Source organism: Pygoscelis adeliae, unplaced genomic scaffold, assembly GCF_000699105.1.
Source record: "Pygoscelis adeliae isolate BGI_AS28 unplaced genomic scaffold, ASM69910v1 Scaffold130, whole genome shotgun sequence".
Taxonomy (NCBI): Eukaryota; Metazoa; Chordata; class Aves; order Sphenisciformes; family Spheniscidae; genus Pygoscelis; species Pygoscelis adeliae.
This window is the reverse complement of record NW_008824031.1, coordinates 2,566,517-2,585,410: the sequence shown is the minus strand read 5'-3', so window position 1 is coordinate 2,585,410 and position 18,894 is coordinate 2,566,517. Positions and strand designations below refer to the sequence as shown.

The window sequence follows — 18,894 nt, the reverse complement described above, 5'->3', positions numbered from 1 at the left end:
TCTTTGTTCCTATTCTTTTTTCCATCTTATGTACCAAAACCTAAAATAAAATGCTTAGTTTTGGGAGTCACGCTTAAATGAGTTTTCATCTCTACTGTATTTGAACCCTACTTATTTTCTCCTTGTTGTCTACGTGGCTATTCTTAATGTCCTTTTAAGTGTCCGGTTCAGTTTCACTTTATGGCAATTCCTTCTTTATATCTCTGCGCTGATTAACTTCTAAATCATGCAGCAGATCAGCATTTTTCTGTCACTTCTTGAGGAGGGTATGTTTGTTCAAGCATTCTTCTAGGTTAGTTGGGAGTCCTTCCCTGTGAATTTTCCTGTTGCTTGAGATACAGCTTTCATGTTTCCAACTGGAGTAAGTTCCAGGACTCTCTTTCATTTCCATCTTTAGTGTGTCTGCAGGATGTATGATGAGAGCCCAGCCTCAAATTACGGAAAGGGAGAAATGTTTAGCCCTTCAGGGGGTGATCAGAACATCAGCCTAACTCGAGGGGGTTGAATTGACCTACCAAGGAGTGCATGGCCTTCTGCTCACTGCAGAGGTATGGAGGGAGGGTTAGCTTCACTGCACTAGAGCTGGGTTTGGAAACACACTCGACTTCAAGATCCTCTGTCTAGGAGAGTATTATTTGTAGTCTGTCTGCCCTTTTGAAACCGTCATTGTAAATCTGCTTTGGTTAATTCTTTGACTTCAAGCCATGTATTTTCTGTTGTAATTTTTCAAAGGTTATTTCCTCTGACAAGTTTTCCATACTTGCCAAAATTAATCTAAAAGATAAAACTACCTTTTGCTGTTACTGAGGTGGTTGGAATTGCAGCCAGAAATACATGGATCCTTCTGTTCGTTAAAGGCATGTGTTCAGTTAATAGTCAGGAAATTGAAGTTTCCTAGTGAGACAGGATTCTTTCAGGATCCAAGTCTGACTCCAAGGAATCTATTGTCATCTTCTTTCTGTTCTTCCCTTGGAAATAGTGAAATTTAAGAGGGAGAAAACACTGAGTGGTAGTACTTTGGCCAATTTGCTCAGTGTCTCAACTTCTGATTGCTTTAACTCCCTCATTCAAGTCACGTAGGAGGAGTGTTTTAAGTCATATTATTGTGAATGGTGAAAGCAAAGTTAATTTTAATTCCACTGACAATCTCACACAGAATATCATGGCTGATGCAGTGGTGTAATGGTGTAGGTGGACTTGCGTTCCTCCAACATTGGCCATAGCACATGATACTTGAAACCGTTCCAGATTCACTTAGTGTAAAGAGAGCAAAGTTTCTGCTTTGGAAGGCAATTTGATGCTTTATTAATTATGCCTAGTAAAATGGAGGATTTTCTTTCTCAGGCTTGTCAGAACTATTCTTGAGGGCAGGCTCCCTTTGCCTGTGATTTGGAGACCTTATCAAGGCACCTGAAATTGCTCCTTGTTCTGATGATGGGTTCAAGCTCTCAGTCAGTGTTAACACATTGTATACTCAGTGTTCACGTGGATAGGAATTCTCTAAATTCATCCTGCCTTTAAGGCTATAATTAGTGCACTGAACAGGCCTGTGAGCCTGCCTTTCAGAAAACTGAGGTGTGTACCTTCCCTGTATCTCCAGGGCTGAATTTGTTTGCCAGTGTCAGAGACCTTTCTGATCATCTGGCACCAATGCACAGTGTGAGAGGTGAGCTGTGTTGCAGAAACCCAATACCTTAAGCCTTCGTGGGTTGAAACAAGTTTGTCTTTCAAAGATTGACCAGAGTGGTACAGCTCAGAACACAAATGCAACTTTTTCTGAGTGGAATGCACAGCCGTATTCTGTGGCATGGGTAGTCTTGGGACACCAGTTGACTTTCAGATAACATTATCTGCTGTTGACAAAGGCAGTGGTCACTCTACATCCAGCATGGATTTATAAGAGATTGCAGGAAGTGAATAACTTTGTTACCGTGGTGACAATAGTTCAACCGGTGTACAGGTAGAGATAAAAATCTTTCTTGGTTTCGTACACAGCTACTAATATAAAAATACCTATTGCTTAATGTGTTTTTCTCTTGTTTGTATTTTTGAAGTGATTTCTCAAGGTTTTGCAATGGAATGCACTCAGGAAATAGTGATCTTTAATTTCAGTAGCACACCTTAGAAGAAAATACTCCTCAAAGCAAAAGTATTCTTAGATGGCTTCTTGGTGATATCTCATTGTATCTTGCATCTAGAAGGGCTCAAAAGAATCTCAGTTTCAGAAAACACTGTATCCATCACAGAATGCTGTGATGCACCCAAGTGTTGAACACTGTGTTCCCCTCTTACCCTCTCCATCATGATGAGAGAGGATAAATTCCCCTCTTACCATCTCCATCTATGCATTTTTGCACTTGAATGTATGGAAATAAAATTGCTTTGATACAAGACATTCTTTATTCCGTATGTTGCCAACCCCAGGTTAATGAGATGACAAAGATAGTGCTAAGTGATGCAGGGAAATGGGAGCTGTGGCATGGGAAGGAGCAGCATCTACTATTTGAGCCAAAAATTCAAGGGGAATTGAAAGCCCTTGCTTCACACCAGTGAGGTATTATAATCAGCTGAGTTGCAGCATCTTGCCTCTTTGAGAGTCACCATCTCCTTGGCTTCTGCAGAGTTTTTTCTGGTATGTTTAGTCTCTAATTTAGAAAGGAAAAATACCAATTAGCACGTAATTCTAGAAAGATTCCCATTTCCTGTTCTAACTCATCATGTATCCAAATTGCATTGCACTGGAGCTCATCTCTGTTGCCTATTCATTGCCTCAAATCTTGAGGTTCTGACTAGTTACCATGGTACTGAATTTCTCTTTTGATTATTTTGTGAAATTTTTAGTTTGTTCTTTAGCATTTCTGTGCAGTATTTGCTGATAAGATGAGAACCAGTAAAGGAATGAACTTGCCCAAATTGTTGTACTACAGCCAGTGGGTTTTTGTTAATGCACGAGTGATACTTCTTTTCATATCTGTCAGGGAGCAAACTGATACAAATAGTCAGTGACTTTCCAAAGGAGAACTTAGTTCTTGCAAAATTTGCGTGGAATTACTTTCAATTTGTTCCGAAATCTCTGCTTTTAGAAGCGTCTTCACAAACTGCCAGTGTGCAGTCAGTACTGTGTAATCTGTTGTGTAATTATACTGTGTAAATATTATCAGTAGGCACACTGCTCTCTATCGGGGTACTGTCTGGTGTTGGAGCTTCCACTGTAATAAGTGTGATGGTCTTAATGTCAAGCAAAAGACTAAGTGAGCTTCTCTCATCATAATATGCTTAAAATACTAGAGTTTTTTCCACTCTCCTGTTTAGTTTGTTGCAGTAGAAATGAATTATGCTTTAGCTGTTAATTCCAAATGCTTTTAGTTTAAATACAAGTACATAAATTGCTGAAGAAACTTGAATGGTTTTTGTGTAATTTCCATGTTTTCCATTTCTGTTACTGGATTTGTCCGTCTTGTAGTAACACTGCATTGTTCATATGGAAAATACTGATTATGAATTCTTCCTTTAGGTTGCCATAAAAATAATTGACAAAACACAGCTGAACCCAACTAGTCTACAAAAGGTAGGTTTTTACATTTAATCTTTCAACTGTTTTGTAACTCTTTTCGTTTCACCACCCTCTTCCATTAACCCTGAACGCCTGTGCTGGAGAATCTGAAGCATTGCATACCTTGCACACATCTGACTACTGTATTTAATAACTAGTTTTGTAACAGATATTTTTGACAACCGTGCAGTTGTTCAAGATGAACTCGTACAGAGCTGTAAACTGAGAAAACAGTGGTGTTAGCCACTTCCTTTGTCTCCCAAGCATAGCGAACTCTGTAGAGAGGACGTTCGTGGTTTGCTGTCATGCCCCCATGTCTCCTTCATGCTGGTCACTTTGTTAAACTTACAAATACAAAGCTTATGTTATGTCCTCTTAAACTGGCCTTGAAAATACTGCCTCTAGACTGAAGGCCAAGCAGTATCCATGCCTTTCACATAGTTTGCAGCAGGAAAGGTGACGCAGGTTTATGGAACAAATTGGAGCATGGCTATTCTGGTTTCTTCCCTCTAGCCTCAAATGTTTAATGTGCTGTTACAGTTGTATCGCCTTATCTATTCTAGTAAGTAGTGATAAATCCTACTCTTTCATCAAGCAAGCCAGTCTGCTTTGGAGTGCCTGCAGGAAGTACATTTAAATGTCACTTTTACCTAGGACTTTTCTAACTCTGTCCTTTTAAGTGCTGCAGTCAAAGGCTTTTTATTTACTTTTGAGTACTTTGATAAAAAAGCTCCTTGCAATATTTCTGTTTGAACGAGAGAATACCCACAACTTACCTGCAAACAAAATGAAATAGCGTAACTGGAGTAAACTGGAGAATATACACATTTGGATTTTATGCAAATACTAAAAAGATTGTGTGCCAAGATGTTTTTATCAAAATTAATGGTGCAAAAGTAAATTGGAAAAACACACAAATTCTTACATCGTATGGTTTGGTTGCAAAGCAAAGAATAACCTATAGAAGAAAGACTCAGTCATCTGAGCAGGTGGCAACTTCCTACTGACTCTGTAGACTGGGTAAAAGTAGATAATGTGGTTCCAGTTTCCTCAGAATTTTTTTCAGCTTAATCCCTGAGGTTATTGGTAATTTATGGGTAAGCAGGGAAGAAATGAAATGCAGATTAGGTAATATGATGGATTAGATAAAGTTGATTTGTGTGGCAGATCTGTGCAATTTGGAGTACCTGAAAAAATTGTTAAATGCTTGAAGCACTTGGAAGAGAAACAAAAGCTGTGTGATATGAAGGGGAGGGGTCAGGGCATGGGAAGAATGGTCAGAGAAAAGTAGAGAAGCCGTGTTTTCAGAAAAAAATGTAAAATGTTAATGCTTCAAATCATGTTATCTTGAGATTGGGCCGTAATGCTAGCTTAAGCTCATATTCAGGTACAAAGCAAACCTTCTACAAGTCACAGGTGTTCAGGTGGCAAGGCCACAAGCTGGAAGTGTGCTTGTTTGCCCTTTGGTTCCTGTGTTTCAGCCTGCTCAGTGTCCACTCGTGTCTCCACCTCTGTTGTAATTTCATTTTAATTTACAATTTATAAAATTAGATTATAAAGTGTGATTTGTAAAATTGGTCTTGTCTACCACTAGGTTCCTTAAATGGGAGTCTAGAAGAATAGTACAAAGTAGCAGGGTAGAAATCAGATCAAATTTGGGGAGGGAGATTGCTAATGTGCTCACCTCTCTGAGCTCATTTGTTATATGAGCACAGAAAAAATTTAGCAAGATGTATCGGTGTTCTCAATTCAAAAATTGAAAGTAACTTTGTTAAAATTAAATGCCTGCTTGTCATAGTAAGCAGAGTGAATGCAGAATGCATTACTTGCCAGTTTTGCTTCATTAAGGCTTTTTTTGCAAACCCCTGCCCCTTTTCCCCCAGCACTGTCAGCAGTGCCATAGCCTCAGTCCATTTGAAGCCAACTGCGCACGCGACCTGTAGATGCAGGGGAAGCTAAGATGGAAGTGCTTCTGATCTTGCGCTTCTGGAGAGAGCGATAAAATATTTGAGGTATGGTGGGGAGGGAAGGGCTGTGCCGAGAAGAGGGTGTGGTGTGTAGTGTCTCAGCTGCGGTGTAGCTGCATACCCTAGACATCCTTAGGTGGGGAAACAAATGGTGATTAAGGCTGCCGGTTCTGATTTCTTTGTATTATGTCTTCCACACCGATATTCAGCTGCCAGAAAGAAGTTAACCTTGTTAAGGACTTGCTTTGCTTTCTGGAGCAGTAATTCTTGGTATGCCCTCGCAGTAAGCTCCAGGCGGCTGCAGTCCTGACAGCTCAATATTCAGCAGCACAGCTCTTCAGAAGAGTCGGGTTTCTTGTCTGCTGCTGAGGAAGTCTGTGGTAGCCACATGCAGCTACTCTTAACTGTTGTTTTAGGACCTAATTACTACTCTGCTGCTCTTGCTTGGCGAAGAGGAAACTGTAAGCAGTACTTCCCTGCTTTGAAAGAAAAGGGAATTCTTAGAGCTTTTTTCCCATGCTGGTGGTGTTAGTCATAATCACTGTTCTCCACAAATATACTTGTGTACCCGGTTCCACTGAATACTGGCCTCGCTGGAAACAAGTGCTGATGCTACAGTAGTTCACTTCCTCCTAGACCAAAAAAAAAATTGTTTGTTTTTTTTTCTTTTGAATTAGCAATGCCATTATATGCAAGGGTTTTTTTACCAAGCCCATGTAATAGCACTAAATAACTTCTCATTTTCCTTTTTTAGAACTTGGCTCCTCAGCCAAATATTTTTGTTCATTATGTGCAGATGTTTTGCCACTTGTTTGGACCATTTTTTCATTAAAGTTTTTTAGAGTTCTTAAACATCAATTTTGACATGGACCATGTCCTTTCTAACCATGGGTCAATCAGTATTTTAAAAACTACAAGAAAAGGATGAGAATTTAAAATGCCCAGGCTTTTCTGTTTATAACAAGTATTTTTTTTTCTGTTTCCAAGTTGTGGTTTGTTTGAGGCAAACTTGTATTGTGTAAAGGTTTCCTGCTTGAGGCTCCTAATTATATGTAGGGCATATTTCAGTGAGCAGTTATCAGGAGGAGCCTAATACGCAGGTCAAGCTTGAGCTGGCTTGGAACAACATCTTGTGAAAAGCCCTCCCTTTGGGGGGAAGGAGGCCAGGATATGTTAGTGCTCTGCATCTGACAAGTGTACTGACTTGCTTTTTAGCAAACTATTTTTTCACTATTTTTGAAATAATTTGTTACTGATACTCTTGCAATAGCTAATGCAGGTACACTTCTAATCTGTCTTTAGCTGTGTTCGAAGAGAGTTGGCTTAAAAGATGGGTCCTTCTTTCCCCCCACTCCATTGTTGTTTCGGATGTGTCAGCATAATAAAGTTCAAGTAAAATTGATTCAAGATTATTACTCAGTATGTGTCTGTGCTTCCATTGCTGGTTTGTTAGGGTTTTCTTACTCCATTTGTCAGCTAGCAGCATTAATTAAATGTAATTGTTTCCCCATATTTAACATGGCTTACAGTCAAAGGACCAGACCACAACAAAGCTGAAAGCCATTTGTTTGGCAGACTAAGGATGTTTGTCTTTGCCTAGAAACATTTGTAGAGCTCCTGTTGACGGAAAATGAGCTGTTCAACAAGTTGGGAGTAGTTTTTAATCTCAGTATTAGAAATTAAACTGATAAGCACTATTTTCAGCTGATTGCCTGCCTTTATGGTCTCGTTATGACAAGTAAGTTCCTAAAACTAAGAAAATTATTTTCTGTATTGAGAACCTTCACGTTACATCTTCTGATGTTACACCTTCTTCTGCACTCCTGTGGCAGAGAACCTCAGATGTGTGGGCTTTTACCATACCTGGCTGTCTGCAGTGAATTTTACTGTGTGATAACTACCACTTTATTTGCTAGAAGTTGATGCACATAATATTTTGGGGGAATGAAATCTGGGAAACTTTTTTTCAGCATACTGTGTGGAAGTTGTATGATGTTTTACATTGTATTCCTCTATCAGAAATAGACTATAAGACATAATACAATGTCAAGCATTTGCAGATATCCCTGTGGAAGTTGCTATCTGTGTCAAAATGCCACACATAACATTTAAACTGACTAGGGGAGCACAATCTGAAGTGCATTTATCTAACTAAAATTGTAATAAAGAATTTGGTTTTATCCTATTCTCAAGTATTTTTATTTTTAATTTCCTCTGAGACAAAAATAGTCTTTTTTTAAAAGGCTTATTTCTAGTCACCCACTTCAACAAATGGCTCATATGTAGAAGCTACTTTTTGACATGCTTCGTTCGGGTTAGTAATACAGAGTAGTCTTGTGGACCAATGTTATATTTAGAGCAGCCCAAAATGTGGTTATGAGCCTGACTTTATCACATTAGACCATAAAAGTATACAGTGTACAATGGAGGAAGTAGCTAGCTCCAGCCAAGTCAGCATACTTTATTAAAAAAAAAATTTGAGTAATGAATATATTCATTTACATGATGATATTGTGAATTTTAGCCTCATTTTTACTGTCTTATTCTATATTGCCCTTGGTTGACCGTTCTTGTTTGGTGGCACCAATTACCATTGCCTGTATTCCCATACTTAATCCTATGAACGTATCTTTTTTTTTTTTTTTTTTTAGGTGGGTGAGGTGATGATAAATAGGCTAACGGCTGAATAACAGCCAAGGTCTTCATCTGTGCAGCAGTGGAGTTGCCCTTTATCTTAGTATTGGGGGTGGAAGATATCAACAATCAATTGAGAGCGAATTAAGCAAACTGTCTTCAAAACTTTAAAAGCTGACCAGAGCCTTTCAGTTATATGTTGTGATTAAAAGTGTTAATGGAGTATTCAGAATATATTATACATCAGTTCAGCTGAACTGAATGAAAAATAAGAAAAAAATAGCTACAGAAGCAACTGCTTTTAAGTTTCTGATGATCAGGGAGAGATGGTGAAGTAGTCTACCTTGTCTAATTATATATGAAAAAGCTTCAGAAATAACGTAGTTTAAAAAAAAAAAAAGGGCAATTTACTTACCTCTCTAGGGGAAAAAGAAAACATGCATGCATAGTTTCTGAAACTCTGTTTTTCATGGCCAAAAATTTACTTGATCAATCAATCCTGATTGCATTTAAGCAGCTTGTCATCTAGCGAAGTGTCAGGCATAGACCTGGATAATGATAATAAGATAATTAAAAGCATTTGGAAAACTGTTTGGTTTTACTCTGTGTTCAGGTAGTGTGCCATTCACAGCCATGGCTGCAGCATGGGGGAGAAGGTCTGTTGGGCAGTGCAATGAGGATTGCTCCCCAAATCTTAGCCTTTACAGAACCATCAGAAAGCAGTGAATGGTTAGAACAACTGGTCTCCAAACTGTGATTTTTTTTTTTTTTCTTTCCCTGTTTGTGTATTTCAATCCCACCCCCCATGTTTTCTTTTATTAAAAGACACAAAGGCACAAGCATTTTGTTTTGTTTTGACTCTTTGGTAGTTTTCTGTTTGTTTCCTGTTTCACTTTTTTTTGCTTTTATTGAGTAAGTACACCGACGATTTTTGAGTCGTTAGTAATACGTGTAGACATATTAAATGTCTTCACTTAATCTGAAATCTGACCTGACGCAAATCTTGCAGCAGCACTTTTTTTCTTCCTTACTGTTAATAACAATGCTGTTATCCTTACAAAACTCTTTCTTTTCTCCCATGTCTGCATTCCTGTGGAGCTGTGGACTTTTGTTCTGCTTCAGTCTCTTTACATTAAGTTCAATATGATCTGTTACATTACCGGTATTCCTGTAGAAGTTGGTGTTAGGTTCATAATAAAACCTCATGATTACTCCCGCTTTTTGAAGCATACTGTTAGAAAGTAATCCAGGTTTAAGAACGTCAACCCTCTGGGGTCTTGGGCTGGCATGGGGGGAGCTGCAGGGGCAGAGCAGCCACGCACTTGACTGCCATATAGTGTACTGCCTAAAAAGATAATTCTCTGGGTTTTCCGAATACACTAGTGTTTGCACTTAAAGGGTTTTTATGTAATAATTTTTTATCTTGGGTCTTTTCTGGGAGAAGAAGTGGGACTACTTTTACTTCATCTGCTATCAACCAACTTCATTAAAAGCAATGTTTTATATTGCAGTAACGATTCCTGTGGCATTTCTAGTATTACACTTATGGGTTTATGTGCATCTTTTGTCTTTTGCAGAAGAGGGTTTTCAGAGGTGAAAATAATTAACAGCTGATCAGTAATAGACTTTGCTTTCGTTTGTGATTTGTTAAATGTCATTCCCATATTATCATCTAGTTGCAGGAGGACAGAGTTTACTCTGTGTGACAGGCAAAGTTGAACTCTTCGGAAATAACTACTCAAGGAAGACCCTCCTCACATGGGTATTGGTGTCGGGGGGGCAGGGAACAAGATCCTTACAATCAGTATATGGTCTCTGGGTGCAGCACTGTTGATCTAACGTGATGCTGCAGTTTGAAATGGGCAGTTGTACTCCCTCACCACCCATCCTGCCAAAACGGATGTGCTGGGGTGGGCAAGGGAGCTGCAACACAATACTTCGAGATGGAGTGTTTTTATTTGGGGGCAGTTGTGTGTTTCATGAGGTTTTCTGTTAAATTCATTCCTGGACCTTGTGCGTCAGTCTGGGTTAACACCAATGCTTGCATAAAGGGAAGCAGTACGATCCTTTTGCATAGGAAGGTGGATGGTGAAGAGGGTGGGAGCAGGCTGATCCCTTTGAGACTGTACCCTTGAAGCAATGGTGTTTCTTCTGTCTGCTGGGGATTGTTGGGTCAGGAAAACACCGTTTGTGTTCTGCCCTATTAATTTTGGCAAGTACGTTCAGCGTGTTGTACTGGCCAAACAGGCTTGGAGGATGGATGTCTGGCAGTGAGAGTCAGTGGAGCTGCAGTGATAAACCCAGGACTAGATGCTACTGTGCCTCAGTTGCCTAGCAGGAGCGCTTCTGAAGGGCCAAGGGGGAGCCTTGCCTCCCCATCTCTCCTTAAAACTTATTCCTTGCTGGTGTAGTTGGATAACATGCTTTTTGTGCAATACAAGCAGCTGATTTTTCACCTGTGAGCTCTTGTTGTAGCACAGTAATTCCATGGCTTTAACAAAGTACCGAAGAGTGATGAATTCACACCAGTAACATACTGCAGTGGTCTTCAAAAGGTGCTCTGGTGGAGTTCATGAAACTTTGGAAACAGTATTTTCTGTGAAGGGGGTGAAAGATGGTGTGAGATGTACTGGCCAGCAAGAAGCTGCGTGGGCCCATAATGGTCTTCTGGCCCCAAAAGTCTGCGAACCACAGAGCTAAGATAACTTCTTTCCTGAGCTATCTGGAGGGCTACATAGGTGTTTTCACGTTTTTGAGGGTTGATTTGTTTGGGGAAGGGTGTTAAAAGAAGCGGGCACTTAACTCTTCCCTCCAATAAGTGCTTATTTCATGAACTTCATTGAAATGCTAATAGTAATGTTTGCCCTTTGTGTTTAAAGAAGTATGACAAAATGATCAGGCTTTAGGAAGAATGGGTGTTACCTATTTCATTAACTTATTTCACGTTTTATGTTTATTTCAGCTCTTTAGAGAAGTAAGAATAATGAAGATCTTAAATCATCCAAATATAGGTACCTTGTTTCTTTCACATAATTTCCAACTCTGGAGAAATTTTAGCTTTCTCACTGTTAAAATTATTGTGGTATGAGTTTAAAAGATGATTCTGCACTAGGGTGTCAATTTACTGTAAAGCAGCAGTAATAAATATTTCTTCAGAGCTGTGTGGTTAAAAAAAAAAAAAAAAGTGTTTTGGTCCCTTTGCACAAAACTGTTACTTGCATAGCTAACTGGTAATTTTGCTCCTTTTGAGTATAATATTGATTTTGACTGAATCTAGGCTCTCATTAAAAATAAGTATATACCAAAACCAAGAAGTGGTCAAGAAATTGTTCAGGATTGTACCTTTAAATGATGTAGTGTTGTTATGGGACTGTCAGCAAACTGACTGATAACTCATTTGTCACCATGTATGCCAGTTCAGTGCATAAAAATGGCTATTGCTAATGCTCAAATCTGTGGAAGTTCTGCTTAATTTAGTTGCTTTTCCCATGTAACAGAAGCAAAGTATTGTTTCTTGAGAAAATATTGTTCTGTATGAGTTGACCAAATGTGTTACAGTATTTTCGATTTAGAAACATTAGACAGAAAAAGCTACTTTAGAGTAATAGTCTGATATTGTCAAGCAGCAAGCAAATAGGTTGGTTTTTTTTCCTCTGACAGAATTCTCTGTGGGGTTGACATAATACTTCTGCAACTAGTTAACTGATTAATAAATGGCTTTCTTTTCTAGTGAAGCTATTTGAAGTCATTGAAACTGAAAAAACTCTCTATTTAATAATGGAATATGCAAGTGGGGGTAAGTACCTCTCTGCTGTGATGACACATGTAAACAAATTGCCAAGTGGAAGAAAACACTTGTTTTGTTTTCTTTCAAGTTTTGCTTTCTTTTTCAGCAAATATTAATATCACGGTAGCATAAAATCTTAAGCAAAATCTTCAATATTCTCTGGGACTTCTTTGGGCAACATAATTAATTAAAACTTGTAAAACCAGCTTCTGAACTTATTGCAACTTAGTAACATTTGCTTTGTTTTCACAACTCAAATTTAATGGGAATCTTTATTCGGCCATCGATTGTTCCTGTCCGTAACAAATGCCAATCTTCTCAATTTATTGTATTCAGCTCCCTACTTCTGGTGTCCTATTTTGTATAAGATATTTGGTAAAAACATGTTCAGATGAAACATTTCTGTGTCTCTTTAACTGTTGCTTTCAAAAGCACGAATACTGCAACTTCTGTTTTTTAGATGTTGATGGCGTTTGACGTATCTTAATCACAGACCTTCTGCTGTCAAGAATTGTTAGGCTTAGCCTTATACCATTTTAGGAGGAACTTAAATATTTATTCCTGATTGCAGAGGGAGGGGGGAAAAAAGCACGCATCATGCAATGTCAGATATTTTCACCAGTGCTAGAATTAAGGTATTTGGTCTTAAGTTACTCCTTGCTGGCTAAAATCTAATAGCATTCAGTTTGTCAATGTGACCCTTTAGCATCAGCAGCTGAGAATCTCAAATAGTTAAGGCTTTTCTCTACTTTTGGGAGGGAGATAGAGAGACTTCTTTTCAGAGAAAGTCAGCATTGAATTCTGACTCTGATGTTAGATTACGTGAAGTTTAACGAATTATTATAAATCAGGTAATGATTGTCTACCTGCCTACGTTTTCTTCTAGCAGCTCCCTAAATGCTCAGCCACGATTTGTCTAAACAGAAACAAAGTTGGTAAAATACCATTAAAATATTGGCTAGTACAGGTGTTTGTGGAGGCATCTCTATGCTGTTTGATGGTACTAGACTTAAAAGTGAAGTCCTGTTGCCATCTAGTGATTAGCTTCTAGGAGGTAGAAGGACCAGTGGTTATCTAAAGCAGTGAGGATCTTTCTTAGGGTAATGGAGAGATAGATACTGTACTGGTCTAAAAGGCCGTGAGCAGTACCATTTGCACGTGCCATGTTGTGCAAGGCAGGAATGGCTGGTAATTTCAGTGGCAAGCATCAGTTTCCCATATTTCCTTTTTATCAAGATACTGGTCACACATGGTGCATATGAACTCTGTGGCTGCAGGATGAAAGAAACTATTGCTACAACTGCAACACTTTGCATAAATTGAGGATAATTCTTTCTCTGGTATCATTTTCCCTGAATTATGAAGAAATGTTCAGGTTTGTTCCTTCAAGGTTTTTGAAGAAACAGCTGTGAAATACAGCTGAGAGAGTTATCTGAGTTGAGTATTAAATAATACACTACAGAGGGAGGTAAGGCTATTTTGTAGAAAATCCTGACATTCCTTGAGATTGCTCAGTTGTTGCTTTTCCTGCTGTATGACTCTGGGTTTTTTACTCAAATTTGGTGGAGTTGCTTCTTTTCAAAAATAAATGTGAAGTTACTCAGCTCTTCCCTTGTGAGGTGGCTATCTATAACACCGTATTCTTGCTCAATAGAGAATATTTAGACATTTGATCCACTTCTGAAGTTTTCCTTAATTTTGCATATTAGCAAAGAATTTTTAAAACTGCATACTGGTCTGTGTTTGTAGGAGTTCTTATGTATGTGACTATTGGGTTTTAGTAAAAAAGAATCTCCCATGCTCTCACAAACATGTCAATGTTTCATGGGCTAGTTGGCTGCACCGTTGCAACTACAATGTTGCTCAAACGTTGTAGTCTGTATTGATGTGCTATAAAATGACTGGATTGATTAAAGGGGGAAAAAACCAAAGCACAACAGATCTTTAGTACTGCTTTAGTAATCGCCTTTAGTCATCCACAGCCATACAACACTGGGCTTGTTCAGGAGTAATCCTTCTCAGTGTCTTACCGATCTGATGTTTGTATGATGGATCAGTGTGTCCTGCTATGCTCATTATTGTGACCTACCTTTTGGTACCTCTTCCAAGCCTAGGTTAAAGCTAAGATTTCTGATTTTGGCTAGAACGCTTTCATACACAAAGAAAAATTCTAGTGCTGGTATGACAATATTTACAAATATCATCAGATGTTCTCATATATGAAGCTTTTTTTGGGGGGGCAAAAGAAATCCTTGTGAGAAAGTCTGTGAAGTGGTATGTGTCATCTTTATTTACAAAACACTCGTATGCTGCTCAGTTTCTATTATAAATGATTGGAATGAAATGGGGTTTTTGTCTATATCCAGTCATTCATTAAGTCTTATTATTTTCTTGTATAAGTAAGATGGTGGTGTAGTAAACTGCATAGCAGTTGTGCCTTGTTCTCTTGAGGTAACCTGTAATCATAAACTTGAAGTACAGTCATTCCAGTGAAGCTGCTGCGGGCAACTGCTAGAGAGGAATCTCTAGATTCTGAAATCGGCATTAATGTATCTTGTTATTGACTTGTAGGGGAAGTGTTTGACTATCTGGTTGCACATGGAAGAATGAAGGAAAAGGAGGCTAGAGCTAAATTTAGACAGGTATGTATAACATTCCTATACGGCAGCTTCCTTTCCACCCGCCCCCCCCCTCCCCCCCCCCCCCCCCCATAATGCTGAAATGAGTAAAACGGCTGTCCTTTGCGTTTGACTTCTAGCAGTGTTAAGCATGTTGTGGACTTGTAGCCCTGAGTGAGAAAGAACTTGGGTTACAGTAGTATTTCCAAGGGGTTAGTAGTCCATTCAGTGGTGCTAGTTTTCTTAGTGCTGTGTGCCAGGGTGTCCAGGAGTGCCAGAACACAGTGACTGCTTGATTTGGAAGTGTATTCCGTTCCAAAATTCATTTCCTCTGGTTTGATTTCATATATCCTTAGTTCAGCTGGTCTGTAACCTTTTGGAAGTTACTCAAATGTAACAAGCTACCAACGCAGGCAGTGCATGTAGCAGGCATCCGTTCACATCCATCCGCTTACATGAAAAGATGCAGTTTAATAGTTGTTCTAAAAAGTCACGGGAAAAGTAATTTCTAGGCTTGTTAGTTTAGCTTTATTTGTGATGGATAAACTAGCCCTGCAAAGGTGTTGGCATTTCATTGATCTGTAAAAAGCATTTCTGTTCTACAGTGAAGCAGTATTGAACATAACCAAATATTTTTGCATAACTAACTAAAATCCAAATCTCTGCTCTTGTAACATCTAGAGTTTCATTTGCGGATCTGACTGGTCTGCTATACTTTGTTTCCTGCTCTTGTGCAGAAATTTGTAAATGCCTACGTTATTTCCATCCCTTTGGTCACTTGGATAACCTAGATAATGTTACGAAAAGTAATAAATATCAAAATTATGCTCCTGCTTAATGACACTTTAAAATAATGAATAGGGACAAGAGTGTTTTATTGAACGATATGTAGGGGTTTTAAACTGGTGAATTGTGGCAATGATGTGACAGTTTCGCTGTTGGAAGGGGAGGCTCTGATAGCTTCACTATCAGAGTGAAGTCTGTGTAGCCATACAAAAGTAGAAGAAATTTGATATGAGACTTCCAGGAAATTAATTAATGACTTTCACAAAATGCCTTGTAAAGAAAACTTTTACACTTCCCTAGTGTGGGTAGTGTGACCGAAAGGAACAATTTGGGAACTAGGAAACTGTGCCACAACTGTTTAGCTCCCTCTATCTCCAATAGTAAGAATTGTCTGAAAGCAATATAAACAATAAGCTCAGAAGTAGCAATGAAAGTAAAGAAAAATAGAAACGTATTTAACCCAACATAAGGAGGCAACAAAAGCATTTCTGTGAAATCCTTGTTCCTTTGTTTTCTCTCATCTCTCTAAATCTTATATTTACCCTCTTTAATCTTCTGCAAAAAAACCCGACACACCAAAAAACAAACAAACAAAACAACCCAAAAAGAGCAGCTGCAGACTTCATATCCCCAGAAGTGATTTGTGGTTACTGGAGTTACACAGCTTGATAGTAAGGAAAATTTTTCTTCCTCTTTAACAAAATCTTACATGTGTTTTTAAAGCTGTTTCCCTCCCTTTCACAGTCCTGCAGGTAGAGAACTTTCCTTTGTGATTGAAGGTTTCTTGTTGTGTGTTTCTGTGCTGTGTTGGAGTAGATGTGATGGGTTGTGGAGCAGTCATTCCCATTTCAGCCGTCTCTTCTAAATCTCACACTGTTGCCTTGCTCTTTGTAATGTCACTTGAAGAGCTTCAGAGTAACTTGAGGGGACTTGCTGTTCTCTCTCAGATGTGAACATTGGAGACTTCTACTGGTATGGTTCTCTGCTCTTTGTCCTCAGTTTCTTTTATCAGGAGTTGTGTGGAAAAAGATCTTGCAGTAATTCTATTGAACTTGGATGTTTGTTCAATAGTTAGCTATTTTTTTCTAACATTTCAACTCCCCTTTAAGTGAAAGCTTGTGGAAACAGGTCAATCATGTTTTAAAGGCACACTTAGTGCTTGATTTTATGGGATAATGTGAGTAATACAGGATATATGTAACTTCATTTTTCAAAAACAAATGTGAAGGGAAAGAATTTAAAAGATAAGTTACCTGCTGAGCTGGGTATTTGACCCATCAAGAGCTGATTTTACATAATTCAGATTCGCAGCTTCAGTTTTCTGTTTGTGTACTTCAGTGGACTAAATGCTGTTTGTAAAGATATATAGATGGCCTCATTTGAATCCACTGAAACATACAGAAGTATGTTTTCAGTTTCTTCCTGTAAGCCTTGTCTCCTGGCGCAGACAGCTGTGCTCTGTCCTCCCTCAACAGCTGACTTCCCGGCTACTGAGCTCAACCAATTTTAGAGGACCTTGATCTCAAAGATAGGAGGTCCCTGAGAGCTTCAAAAGCATGAGCGCCTGGAGAAGAAAAGAGAGAACCCTAGTATTAACCCGAGGAGAGAAACTATGGCACGAGCATATTGCACTTTGCTAGAGAAGAGCATGCATGCAGGACAGGTCAGGAAACTTTGGTCAGTGCTGGGCACTTATTAGACACTAGGTCTCTGACTGTGGGACAGTGTCAAAGGGAGCTAGATCTTGCTGTGTTTACAGGTCATAATACTATTCATTTCACCTTACTGTAGTCCCAGAATAGCTTCGTATAGCTTTTAGCCATTGTTGGCGGTAGAATGCTCTCTGTAGACCTTTTATCTGATTCAGTGCAGCTGTTCTTATGTTAGACAGGGACTTATGACATAATAGGGAATTTTTTTTTTTTAATTCACTAACTTGTTTAACAGACGGTGGCTCTCTTTAAACTGAAGAAACAGTTGTGCCATGGTATTGCGCTTAGTTCTTACAATAGGTTGTAGTATATCTTGTTTTCAGATCATGTTTCTTCTTTCAGTAGATGTGATTTCTGGATCAAACACTTGTGTTTTATCTGAGGGGGCACTTCCTCTCTAGCAGGCAAAGAGCAGAATTTGGTAATTCTCCCCTCTTTGCTTGTTAAAAAAAAATTAGGTTTTTTTTGTCCATTTTGTTATGCATACTTAAGGTTTTTAGCAGGAAAAAAAGAATGCAAAAGACAGTGATCACATTATTCCAGTCACGCTTGACAAGGAACACAGGAGAGAGTACAAACACTAAAAATACAGCCATGCTCTGCAGTTCTCCATTTCAAGCTCCTTTTGTGCAGCCATGTGTGAGAAATTCAAATCCAGAGCGTTTTGCATTCTTAATGTCACCTCATTTTTATTCCCCTATTACAGGCTTCCAAGCAGTTCTGGTTCGATCTTACGATCCTTTTTCCATAGAGAAATCTTCCCATCTGGATAAGAATTAATGCAAAAAATGGGAAGCCAAGACTCAGGGCAGGGGGTCTCCCAAAATTGATGTGTGTTACTTTCCTCTCTTCCTCTACTGCAGCCGATTTAGATCTGGCCTCCTTCAGTCTTTCCACTGTTTCCCTCCAGAAGCAGTTTAGAATTTTTAATGCTGCTAGATGTTAGGACAGACCTTGGAAAATAAAAAAAATCCACAAAATGCCTCTTACTTGTATGTTCCAGTTAAGAAGCAAAATACTCTTGGCACTGTGGAAGGGACCTTGAGAGGTCATTTATCTATCCTTTTGTCATTTAATCCTTATGAAGAATGGTTTTTCTGCCTAGAGATAACTTGTTCTAACTTGTTCTTTAAAACCTATGATTATACAGATTTTTGAAATCCCTCCCAGGAAATGTATTTCAATGCTCCAATTGTTACCTCTAGCAAAAAGGTCTGCTGTTTCTTTCCCTCTTCTCCCCACCTGCCAAGCGTCAGCAAATTTCTCACACTCAAGTAGGGTGGGGGTGAGGGGGCTGTCAATGGAAACAGTGATGGAAGGTGGAAGACAAGGGAGTCAGCCAGTGCAGCCATGCTTTGTGCTATTTTTCATTCAGTTTTGACTGCTCTTCTTCAATTATTGATGTCATACACATTGCATTATTTCCCTTCCATTTAGATTGGACTCACTTCTGCAGTCTCTGTGCTATCCTGTTGCAATGCAGAGTAGTTCAAAAGCATCTCCAAAGGAAACTGCTGATTGATCATCTGCTAGACATTCCGCTCTTAGATAGTCAAGAGTAAAAGCAGTTTAGGAGTGAGTGGTATAGTGCTGTGTCTCTGCAGTCCCGAATAAAGCTTAAGGTGTTTGTCATGCTGTCAGCCTTGGAAGCACCTGCAGAGTGAGCTTGTGACTGGCTCTAAAGTAATGGTAGCGGAGAGGAAAGGAAGGAAAACCAAAAGGATGGTACAAGTGCTGGCGTGGGAGTACTTTGGCAGTTTCAGTGACTAAAAAGCTGAACCTGGAGTCTGAAAGAGGGATCCAATACATAAAGGAACAAGCAGGAACAGAATGAAAA

General features: G+C 39.0%; 1 protein-coding gene across 10 annotated transcripts in view; it reads left to right on the top strand.

Annotated features, from left to right (window-relative positions):
• Positions 1 to 18,894, top strand: part of MARK3 (MAP/microtubule affinity-regulating kinase 3) — a 56,209-nt gene that overhangs the window by 7,151 nt on the left and 30,164 nt on the right. For 8 of the 10 annotated variants that reach the window (XM_009327893.1, XM_009327900.1, XM_009327887.1 and 5 more), the window contains 4 exons: positions 3,515 to 3,568; positions 11,117 to 11,165; positions 11,885 to 11,950; positions 14,513 to 14,583. In XM_009327893.1, coding sequence (XP_009326168.1) covers positions 11,138 to 11,165; positions 11,885 to 11,950; positions 14,513 to 14,583 — 165 coding nt within the window. In that variant the 5' untranslated portion in view covers positions 3,515 to 3,568; positions 11,117 to 11,137. Of the gene's footprint in view, positions 1 to 3,514; positions 3,569 to 10,704; positions 10,710 to 11,116; positions 11,166 to 11,884; positions 11,951 to 14,512; positions 14,584 to 18,894 lie in introns of those variants that run through there. The other 2 variants (XM_009327835.1, XM_009327864.1) reach the window with 2 other exon arrangements.